The 12,311-nt window shown below is 37.9% G+C and overlaps 2 protein-coding genes across 2 annotated transcripts; both read left to right on the top strand.

Annotated features, from left to right (window-relative positions):
• The first annotated feature begins 6,604 nt into the window (after positions 1–6,604).
• On the top strand, positions 6,605–6,965 carry LOC129876962 (auxin-responsive protein SAUR21-like). Its single transcript, XM_055952438.1, has one exon. It carries the CDS (start codon positions 6,667–6,669, stop codon positions 6,961–6,963), a length of 297 nt encoding a protein of 98 aa, XP_055808413.1. The 5' UTR covers positions 6,605–6,666; the 3' UTR covers positions 6,964–6,965.
• Positions 6,966–9,911: 2,946 nt separating this feature from the next.
• On the top strand, positions 9,912–10,202 carry LOC129875637 (auxin-responsive protein SAUR21-like). Its single transcript, XM_055950924.1, has one exon. It carries the CDS (start codon positions 9,912–9,914, stop codon positions 10,200–10,202), a length of 291 nt encoding a protein of 96 aa, XP_055806899.1.
• Positions 10,203–12,311: the final 2,109 nt, after the last annotated feature.

Genomic DNA, 12,311 nt, shown 5'->3' with positions numbered 1-12,311 from the left:
GACCACTATTTCTCCTCTCCCCTTCATCTTTCTCTTCTCCGGCCAAAGATCTATCGTCGCCAAAATGCTAGCACAAACTGCTCTTACAGACACGCGTGATAAGGGGGTTTGGGGACAACCAGACCACCACTTTTATCAATTATGGGTCCTGACGACCCAAGAGCCCGCCACTAGAACCCAACCCTTAATAGGAGATCGAAGACGAAGATTTTCTGACGCAGTGTGGGCACTAGATGGAAAAGACAGATAAATGAACAACCCATCGGAAGGGCATACCTCAAGGGGCACCAATCTCCCCCAGCAAAGATCTATCTGCGCGAAGCCGACCTATGGATAGAAAGAAAGATGCAGGAAAGGTGCGAAGCAAAGAAGAAAACCAAATTTGTTTTGGGAGTGTGAGATAGGCAGAAGGGGAATCCTTTTACATGTTACGCTATCCTCGGCGACAATATCGTCATCGGAGATGCGTGGGTGGATGAGCGTTATCGTGAGCTAATTCCGACACTAAGCAAACTCTCCCTTTGGAGGAGCACGAATTTAGTCAAGTAGAACCGAATTGCGCTTCTTGATGCTCCGATCGAAAACAAATCAATGGGGCCATGTCGGTATAGCCGAGTAGCAGTCAGTAGGCGGAGAAGAAATCAAAGGCGAATATCTCTTTGCCCCCCTTTTCAGTCAATGCTTTGGCCTTCAACAAAAACTCCACCAAACCAGCGAAAAGCGTTTTACTGGCCATGGTGTAAAAGCCAAAATAGTTGCTTATAAGATCTGCTGGAAATGTAATGGATCAAACCGTTGCCGATGGGGTTCACCTGATTTCTCTTTGTTGGTACTGATGGTTATGCTCCTGAGTATGACACTGACTCCATTGCTATAGAAGATTTTGGTGCCTCAGAACATGGTGTTGTCGTCTCTTGCTTTGCTGGATCTCTCTGATGAATGTGGGAGGGGAAGAATTAGGAGAGAGGTCTCATCCTAGTATGATACATAATTAATAAATAATACAATCATAAGTAATTATTTGAAAGTATAAATTAAATTAATAGATATAATATAAATATATGTCTAATTAGATAGTTTTGCTTAAATAAACACCTAACATGAAGTTACTGGAGGACCAAAACACTTCATAATAAGGAAAATTCAAATAGGATGAAAAAAAAATATAATAAAAAATTGTATCTAAAAGTATTTCCTTTCTGTTTGCGCGTTATGTGAGCATAACCTGAAGCCTCCCTCAACTTATGCAACCTTTTGCTATTTATTTCTCTACTGTGGTCTTGACCCATATATATATATATATTAAAAAATTAAAAATTTCTTTTTTTTATTCAAATACTATTATACTCAATTTAGATATTTAGGATATTACAAGAGACATGTAGAAAAGAACATGACAAATAATTTGAGATGGAGAAAATCGAATTGAGAGAAGCACAATTACCATTGAGCTACTGGTCACTTCACGCATTTTTTATACCTTGCGGACTTCATATTTACACACGGATTCGAATCAGGGCATCATGTAAGTCCTGTGCAAAAATTACCACTGTTCTACCGAAATCTATTGGTTTTCAGTGTATATATAGTAAAATTTGATCTATATATATAGTGTAATTTTCCGAAGAAGTCATTTGAACACCCTGACACAATTACTGTAGCTCCGCCCCTGACCGTTTAGTAGCCATTTATACGATATTTGATTAACAACAACAACGACCCAGTAAAATCCCACAACATGGGGTCTGGGGAGGGTAAAGTGTACGCAGACCTGACTCCTACCAAGGTAGGACGGCTGTTTTCGAAAGACCCTCGGCTCAGTAAAATCAAAAAAAAAGTCAGATAAGAATGAGAAGTTCAAAGCGATATAGAAAAGCAAGTAATGAAAGCAACCCAGATAAGATAGAGCAGTCAAAGTACAAAAAGTAATGAAAGTAATAAATAATAATAGACATCAGACCACAGGGAATTATATTGCGCTAATACGCCTACTAATAAGGAAGAATAACGAGACTATGAACTAGTCTTCTACCCTAATGTGGGTCCTCCACACCCTCCTATCTAAGGTCATGTCCTCGGTAAGTTGTAATTGCACCATGTCCTGTCTAATCACCTCTCCCCAATATTTCTTTGGCCTACCCCTACCTCTTCTGAAACCATCCATGGCTAACCTTTCACACCTCCTCACTGGAGCATCTGTGTCTCTCCTATTTACATGCCCAAACCATCTCAGTCGTATTTTCCACATCTTGTCTTTCACCGAGGTCACTCCTACCTTATCCCGAATAGCCTCATTTGTAATCCTGTCACTCCTGGTATGCCCACACATCCATCTCAACATTCTCATTTTAGTAACTTTCATCTTTAAAACGTGAGATACCTTAACTGGCCAACATTTTATCCCGTATAACATAGCCGGTCTAACCACCACTTTGTAGAACTTGACCTTAAGTTTGTGGAGGCACCTTCTTTTCACATAGCACACCGGAAGCGAGCCTCCATTTCATCCACCCTGCCCCAATACGATGTGTGATATCATCGTCAATCTCCCTGCAGCCTTGCATAATAGACCCAAGGTACTTGAAACTACTTTTCTTTTGGATGGTCTGGTCACCAAGCCTAACTCCCGTGCCAACCTCCTAAGGTGTCTTACTGAACTTGCACTCTAAGTACTCTGTCTTGGTCCTACTCAGTTTAACCCTTTAGACTCCAAGGTCTGTCTCCAATCCTCCAGCTTAGCGTTAACTCCACTATGAGTCTCATCGATCAAGACTATGTCATTCGCGAAAAGCATACACCATGGCACCTCACCCTGAATTTTTCACGTCAATCCATCCATAACCAAGGAAAATAAAAACGGACTAAGAGTTGATCCTTGATGCAACCCCATCACAATTGGAAAGTGCTCTGAGTCGCCTCCGACTGTCCTTACCTTGGTTTTGGCCCCCTCATACATGTCCTTAATCACCCTAATGTATGCTGCAGGTACACCTTTAGACTCTAAACATCTCCATAGTATCTCTCATGGCACTTTATCGTAGGCATTTTCTAGGTCGATGATGTCACGCCCCGGGAGGGTACCCTAGACATAACCGGCACTTGAAATCCATTTCTGACCTTCAAGTGAACCACCTGATTCAGTCACTTCATCATTCAATCACACTCACCCAAAGGAGGGGTCAACCATAGCATACTATCCACATTGCAGGGCCGAAGGCCAAACATATTCAACTCAACAAAACAAGTAAAATAGGACCCCTCAATATAACAGTCCAACTTTCCCACACTCTAGTCTATGAAGCCTCTATCAAAGTCTAGAAGGTGCTAATGACAAGCCCATGGCTACCAACAATCAAGATAAAGGAAACGACAACAACAAAACTATACAAGGAACTCAATATCCTCCGGAAACTAGGAGGGCTCACCGACTAGCTGGGAGTGTAAGTGGATCTTCAACGGGGCATCGGTTGATGATCTCTGGTACCTGTCGCTGCATCATAAAACGATGCAGGCCAAATGACGTCAGTACATCGAATGTACGAGTATGTAAAATGGCCGGAGGAAACAACATTAAGAAGACATCAACATCAACTCGGCTCCTCAGCTCATACATATATATATATATATATAAATATAGGACAACTCACTCAAATGTCCTAAGTCTAACAAGAATAGTTTAGACGGGACTAACTCATAAACCACTCAACTCAACTGACTCAGAGCACTATCAAGACCTAAATGGGAGTTTCTCTTAACCGACAACCATCACCTATGAGCCGGTGATAGTACAACAATCAAACGTTGTTGCCACGTCCGTCCATACCTTGCCAGGGCATGAACGCCTCCCTAATCATGGATACCATCGATTAGTCAAGTCCTATCATTTCAGGACAATAAAAATAGGAAACATCCGACTTTAACGGCTCGATCCCAAGGGAAGCATCCGACTTTAATGGTTCCATCCCTACCTATGTTGGCGGCGTAGTTTCTGGGGTTCGAGTATGGACTGTACTCTCGCCCGCCTCGGTGCTCGATACTCCTCCCATGACTCCATGCTCATAAAACTCCTCTAATCATCTCAAACAAGCCCTCACGGCTAGTTTCACGTGGTACATTACCACCTCATCAACTCGGTTCTCATTTCAACTCAATTAAGTCATAATGGCAAGTCTCATTTAGGACTTTGTCCACTCGTCAATTCCATCCTCAAATCAACTCAAGCAAGCCTCATTTACCTAAACATTTATGACATATCCTCAAGATTCGGCACAACTCTATGACTTCAACTCAACAATTCAAATAGAATAGCACATTTAAGGAAATTGGCTTAAGCAACATAATCACATGGCTAAAAAGATCAACAAGACGTAACAACAAGTCATCTCCATCAACTCATAATAACATGAAGAATTTTAGGGACTTCTTAGCTCAACAACATCAACACATATAGTATCAAATAAATAGGAGACAAAGTTCATACAAACATAAACCATACCAAGAAACTGTATTTTCATGAACATCTAACTTCAAGGCAAGAGTAGGGCACATGGGTGGACTCAACCCATGTTTTGGATAGCCTTACATACCTTAGTGAAGACTTGGAGAAAACCTTGATGTTGGGTCTTCAATGGAGGACTCAAATCTTGAAGCTCTTGGGACAAATCTTTGTTGAGAATGGAGAAGAAGAAGAAGATGAAGAAGAGAGAGGGAGAGAGGAACTTCTAGGGCTTTTAGAGAGAGAGAGAGAGCTGGAAATTTTGATCCCAAAATGACCAAGCGCAATACATATATAACTTGGGTAAGTTCCCAAATTACCCCTCCTCAAAGTTTTGAAAATAGGCTAAAAATGCACCTGGCGCGATAGTGGCGCGTCGCGCCATTGCAGCTCCAAGCTGAATACGCCTAAAACCTGCACAACTCGTAGTGGCGCGCCGCGCCAGAGACCAAACTACTGAGGCATGTTTCTGGCGCGATAGTGGCGCGTCGCGCCCTTACAGCGCCAAGTCCATATCCCCAGCAGTTGCAACCCAGGCCAAAAATGAAATTCCTGCCGTGCTAGTTCATCGTAGGATCGTCATATCTTTTGACTCCGAACTCCAAAATTTACGTTCTTGGTGGCGTTGGAAAGAAGACTCGACGACCTTTAATTTGATAGGTCATGGGCCACCCAAATTGACGTCCTTCGAAAGATAGGGTCATTAAAAGTCGACCCTTATATGAACTCATCCTAAACTTAGCCACGACGGATCTTTTGGACTTAGCTCGGTCCTGGTCACATCACCTCTAACACTGCTCAGTCCTTTAGAGACTCATCTTAACTCATGAATATACTTCAAGATACTCGGGTTCGACCCCTCTCGAACACAAGAAGGGTCTGAATCTTTGGAAAGATTTTGAGGGGTGTTACAGATGAATACCATATGCAAGTCTCTCTTCCTCTCCCTATACTGCTCCACCAATCTCCTCATAAGATGGATGGCTTATGTAGTTGAGCGTCCCAACATAAATCCAAACTGGTTCTCTGAAATAGACACGCCTCTCCTTACCCTCATCTCCACCACTCTTTTCCAAACTTTCATCGTATGGCTTAGAAGCTTGATACCTCTATAGTTGTTGCAACTCTGGATATCCCTCTTATTTTTGTATAGAGGGATCATTACGCTCAACCTCCATTCTTCGGACATCGTTGCCGTCTTAAAGATGATATTAAATAACCTAGTCAGCCACTCTAAACCTGCCGAGCTTGCGCTCTTCCGAAATTCCACAGGAACCTCGTCAGGTCCGATCGCTCTTCCCCAGTGCATTCTACGAACAACACCCTTAACCTCCTCGACCGTAATACTCCTGCAACACCCAAAATCGTGAGGACTCCCTGTATGTTCCAAATCTCCCAACACAATCTCTCTGTCCCCTTCCTCATTCAAGAGTTTATGGAAGTAGGACTGTCATCTCTGTTTAATGAGGGTCTCGTCTATCAATATTTTTCCATGCTCGTCCTTAATGCACTTCACTTGATCCACATCGCGTGCCCTTCTCTCCCGCGCCCTAGCTAGCCTGAACAACTTTCTATCCCCGCCTTTCTCTTCTAGTTCAGCGTAAAGACATTCAAAATATGCCTTTTTTGCCGTCGAAATCGCCGACTTCGTCAAATATACGATATTTGATTGAAGTTGAAAAATGAGTATTAAAATTGAAGTTGAAAAAAAAAGTATCTGTAAGTTGGTAAATTGTGATTGAACATGAATTGTAATTAGTTGGATAAACGAAGAAGTTAAAGCTATATGAATGAAAACTATTATTTCACTTGAAATTAATACTCTTCAAACATCTTTTTTTTAATATTTCAACAACTTTGAATACTAAAAAAATATATAGTTCTTGGCCAAATGGGGTTTGCAAAGAATGGAACTAAAAATAGTACATTTTTAATTGAGCTATATTACCAGAGCCATGTGAAGTAGCTCAGAACATGACCCATTGCCCATAATAACAGCTGACATGGGGTGGCAACACATATGCAACAAACAGCTATATAAATATAAACTCTCCACTGCAAAATTCATAACCAAACAAAAAAAGGCAATCTTTATAGATATCTAACGAAGTTAAGATCAATCAAAATCATATCATCAAACACCAATACTTATATATCAAGAGAAGTAAGTCATGGGGTTTCGTTTGTTACCGATGATTTCCGGTGCCAAACAAATCTACAAATTGCAGTCTGTTCCTATAAGGAATCATCATTCCGATGTTCCTAAAGGACATTTTGCAGTTTATGTCGGAGAAATAAAGAAGAAACGATATGTGGTCCCGATAACGTACCTGAATCATCCTTCTTTCCGGAAATTATTAACGCAAGCAGAAGAAGAATTTGGCTTTCATCATTCAATGGATGGTCTAACAATACCCTGCAATGTGGATGCATTTGTTGATGTGACTTCTCAATTGAACATTTTATGAAATGAGGCAACATGTTATTATAGTTCAGATTAGAGCTTAGAACTTAACACTTTTTTTTCCTCTTGTCATGCAAGAGTTGTAAACTTATGTACAAAACCTTCAACAAATCTTATCTTTACCAATTTTTGTTGACTTTGAAAATGGATAACCAATCTTTTTTTTGACTGAATTACTCCCGTGTTTCAATTTGTTTATTCTATTTTTCTTTTTAGTTCGTTTAAAAAAAAATGTTTTTTTTCCTTTTTAGCCCATCGGACATGTTTAAGATCACAAATTACAGTACATTTTACATATCTTTAATTTAAGATCATAAAATTCAAAAACAGCGAGTATATATATATATATATATATATTCTTCTTTGGCTTTTAAGGAAAAGAGCATAAAGAGAATTATAAGCTTGAACTTGCATGCTAAGTTTTAGTAATTCAAGTAGCAAATGTAGGAAAAAACCAGAGTGCATGAAGAATAATTCTCAGTGGATTCTACAATCTAGTCTTGATTGTGTACTTTTATCGTTTCTATTTTTCCTTTACTTTTTCTTTTCGAAAAAATAAATTAAACAGCAGTGTCTTGCAACAAGAGTTGAACAAATAAGAATAACGTTTTTCCACTAAATAACAGAATGGCAATCTTATATTTAACATCTTAGCGCAAAATTAAGAAATTGTCAGCATTTTCTTAAAAAAGAAATGGGGTAGGGGAAGGAAAAATGGGGGAGGGGATTATAAGGTGTGGATTTAAAACTTCACCAACAATGTAAAAGTTTATTTAACCAATCAACTGAGCTACTAAGAATCTCCGAAAATTATCAGCATTTAACGACCAGTTAGTTAGAAAATTTCTTTACTTTGACTGTTGAGGGCATCTCTGTTTTGTGGTTATATGTCAGATTCTAATTGATATGTATGAATGGGCATTACAGTTTTATTAATTATCATAATTTCTTTGGCTTTCTCTAACATTTTTCATGACAACTGGAAGTCGTGTTCAAATGTTTATTAAAACTGTGAAAGATCTAGAATAATGTGTCAGTAGATAGAGAAAAATAAGGGATATAAAAGAACCTAATTAAACTAGCTCAACCATATATACAGCACATTTATTAAACTAGCTCAAGCATATATACAGCACATTTTAAGTAGGTGCAGCGTAATTTTTTTTTTTTTTACTTATAACCTATTTTCAACTTATAAGTTGATTAAAATAAGTCCATTCAAATAAATCCACTTATTTATTGGGGCTTATTATAAGTACAAAATGACTTTAAGTTGATCAGCCAAATACTCAAAAAAATTGAAGCAAATCTGTTTAGTGTTACTTTTATAGTACAAATCAAATCATGATTTTACCAAAATACAAGATTAGATAGATGAGATAACATACACATGTGGACAGTTAATAAACAATATTGGATGCATATAGCAACCTGCACCAAATAGTACTTAGATAATGTATGATGACAACAAGCTCACATGTAATTGTAGATCAGGACATGTGCTCGATCTTGACTCAGTTCCAAAATTAAAGCTAGCTCATTACGGGAGGATTATCTAAGTACATATAAGCAGACCACCAGTCCATTCCTCAACTGATGTGAGTCTTTAACCCATAACTCTCCCATTCACTTCCAGGCCCAACTGGACCATGGTTGGGAGCCGAAACAGAGATAAATCTGACTCTGATACCATGTAAAGATATAGCACCTAGGCCTAACTCAATCTAAAATACTAGTTCAGAGAGGATTGCTCAAATCCATATAAACAGACCACCGATTCATTTATCAATCAACATGGGACTCTAAGTGCAAGTACAATATTAACAACCATGTTACTGAAGTAATCTTACTTTCTGGTGATAAATTCTGCATCTTCACTTATTGTTATGGAATTCAGCAAGTATAGTTTCATAATTCTACATGATCCTTTTATGATTTAAAGTTGCAGTCAGTGACATAGAAATTATGCTTATATAAAGCTCACATCATAAATGAGCACAATGGCTGCTGCAAGTACAATGAACTGTTAGCACAAGCTGAGAAAAAAACAATAATACTTGCATTGAAAAGATATAGTAGCAGAAAACAATAAACTATTAAACAGAAAAGAAATAGTAACTGAATCTAAGAAGTAGACAGTTTGAGCTCGCTCAAAACTATGTACTATTCCTGAAATGTATTGTTCCAGAAATTTTCTACCATCTAAAAGAGCGTTAGGGTCCAGCATTTTTGGGAACTACTAACAGATATAGTGACCAAATCCCTCTACGAACGCACGCGTGCAAACTATATATAGAGATGTGCACATTACTCAACTAGGCAGGCAGACACCACTTGTTTTGCAGTCATCTTGGAGGCTGTCTTGAAATAGCTGATGCAATTAAGCAAATAGCTATTACTAAAAGTGGAAATAACAGGGCCACATGCATGTGTGCAGTTAATTTAACACAAAAATTCATGCAGTCATTTCGACTTTAATTTGAAACCATGAAGCCAACTGCACCTTATAAGCAAAGGTCTATGATTTATGAAGTAACAGAAGCCTATTTATAGTGAAGTATGGAGGCCACATGTTGTTTAACACCATTTCCAGATGTTCTGCGTGGTAACTTTGATATTCGTCCTTATGATCAGCATTCGTGGTACGATGAGCTATTCCCGGGGTATCAGCACTAGAATTGATGCAGGCCATAATGGAATAAATTCATTAGACTCCTACAAACTTGATCACTTCACACTGATGCATTAACAGGGTACTATTGAATATATTGCATTTTTTATTGAACTTTATAACGAAAGCCATGTGAGATAACCCTCCCCCGGCCCACAACCCATAGGCCATAACAACAGCTGACATGGGGTGGCAATGTATGTTAGCAGCTATATAAATATCCAGATCAAACATCAAAATTTTTCAATCTAAACAAGCCAATAATTACATATCAACAAGTCATGGGGTTTCGTTTGTTACCTATGATTGCCAGTGCCAAGCAAATCCACAAAATGCAATCTGTTCTTACACGAAATCATTCAGATGTTCCAAAAGGACATTTTGTAGTTTATGTAGGTGAGAGAGAAAAGAAACGATATGTGGTGCCAATAACGTACCTGCACCATCCTTCTTTCCAGAACTTGTTACGGAAATCAGAAGAAGAGTTTGGATTTCATCACCCGATGGGTGGTCTAACAATACCCTGCAATGAGGATGATTTTTTCTATGTGACTTCTCGGTTGAGTTTATGAAGTATGTGTTCTAGACATCAGATAATTTTGAGCTAGGAATTTTCAGTTTTGGTTTTTCATCTTGCTAAGCAAGAGTTGTAAACTTATGTACATATTTTTCAAGCAAACTATACAAATGAAATCTGTACAATTGTTTGTTTTATGTTTAAAATGGATAGCCAAATTCTTTTATCTGTGAAACTATCCTTTATTCTTCTATATTACAACCACAGTTACCAGAGAGCTTGTGCACTTCAACCTTCTTTTCTCCACAAGCACAGAGTAAAAAGTTCGATAGCATTAATACTAGAAGCTATCCTGTGGTATCTTAAGACACGCAATCTAGGCTTTAGTTTTCAGTCAATTTAATAGTCTTTTGATATGAAGCTCTATATATCTCGCGGCTTTTATATATGTATTTCACATGGAAAGTAGAAGTTATATTAGGATGATTGTTTAATCTGTTCATGAAAATCTTGATTGATCAGTCAGTAAATGAAGAAATATGAGGAATACCAATAGTTAAACTAGCTCAATCTCATACAGCAGATTTAAGGCATCAAAATCTGATGCTGTATCTTAATGCAAGCCAGAGAAAATCTGTTTATTACTACTTTTTAACACAGAGCAAATCTTTATCACCAAATACAAGATTATATGCATGAATTTGATAACTTTCAAGTTACATGTGGACAGTTAACAAAAAGGCCACAGGAATGAAAAACTTCCTATCAATGATTGGAGATTCAGGCATATGCCAACCTGCTATAAAATAGTAGTAACGGGATAATCTATAATGACATGATACATCACAATTCACATGTACTTGAGACCTATAGGACATGTGCTCTGACAAGAAATGTAGAGAAAGAAAATACCCCAAATTGGTAGGGCAGATATGTCACAACAAGCAATAAATTACTTCATCCATTTCAATTTGTTTGTCTAATTTTGACTTGACATGGAGTTTAAGAAAGTAAAATGAAGTTTTGAATCTTATAGTCTTAAACTAAAGATACGTAGTAGGCACCAAAATGTTATTTAATCTTTTGGTCGTAAGCATGACACGTGGAAGTTAGAATTAATGGGTTGCCAAAAAATAAAAGACACATTCTTTTTTCAAACGGACTATAAAGGAAAGTAAGACAAACACGACTGAATTATTATACATGCATAGATAGTTTGCAACAAGATACTGTTGGATTTGCTTAAAATGTTGCGGAAGGTCAGTATTGCAGCCAACAATCTCATTTGTTTGATTTCTAATTCTTCTGTAAAACCTTTTGATAACTATCAAAAACCCATATTATTTTGCTTGTAGGGAACTTCCATCAATTACCAGCAAGGACTGCTGCAAATATAGTAAATTTTGTCGCGACAGAAATTAGAGAAGCAATAATTGAGTTGGAAACTATGTGTTGTGCTGTAAATGTATTGTCTAATCAGAAGAAAATTCTTCTATCTTAGAGCAACAAGTAGGGGAGCAAACAGAGCTCTCTGCTACAATAATGTTGAGCAATCGAGTTCACTGTCATGTTTCGTTAAAGTGAATTTTGGTCCCATACTGTTGGCATGCTACTACAAATAAATCAAGTAACTCCTCCAACCATTCACTTCTCACTTGAATGTCATTTCATTACTAATTAATAAAGGTGTACAATTCTAGTTCTTCAATCTGTACCATTATGTATGTTGTTGAAGCTTGTCAGCTTGTTATAGATTACAGAGTCCCTCACCTTACTTGACATTGTAGATATTTTCTTGTAAAAGTGTAACTATTGATCCAATTCAGCATCTTGGTAACCTCAATTCCCTATTAAGAACAAGAGATTCTGTCATATGACATGATATATAGGATTTTCTCCTGTTTCCTATCCAACAACTTTACCCTACTTGCTCGACACTACTCACTTACTTGCATAATTTCCTTGCATGGAGAATCAATCATTTGCTATAAAATTGCAATTGCGCTATCCTACTTACTAGTGGAATCATCAAGATTCATATTATAGCATTGAAAATTCAGTAAATTGCATATGAACAAGTGGAGCCTTTTTAAGATTGTTGGAATAATGCATTATTTTCAGGTAGGACGTACAAGTGAAATCATTAAGGCATTAAAAGCTGATA

Source organism: Solanum dulcamara, chromosome 12, assembly GCF_947179165.1.
Source record: "Solanum dulcamara chromosome 12, daSolDulc1.2, whole genome shotgun sequence".
NCBI classification, from domain to species: domain Eukaryota; kingdom Viridiplantae; phylum Streptophyta; class Magnoliopsida; order Solanales; family Solanaceae; genus Solanum; species Solanum dulcamara.
Note: the sequence above shows the minus strand (reverse complement) of the source record. Positions and strands in the feature narration are given on the sequence as shown.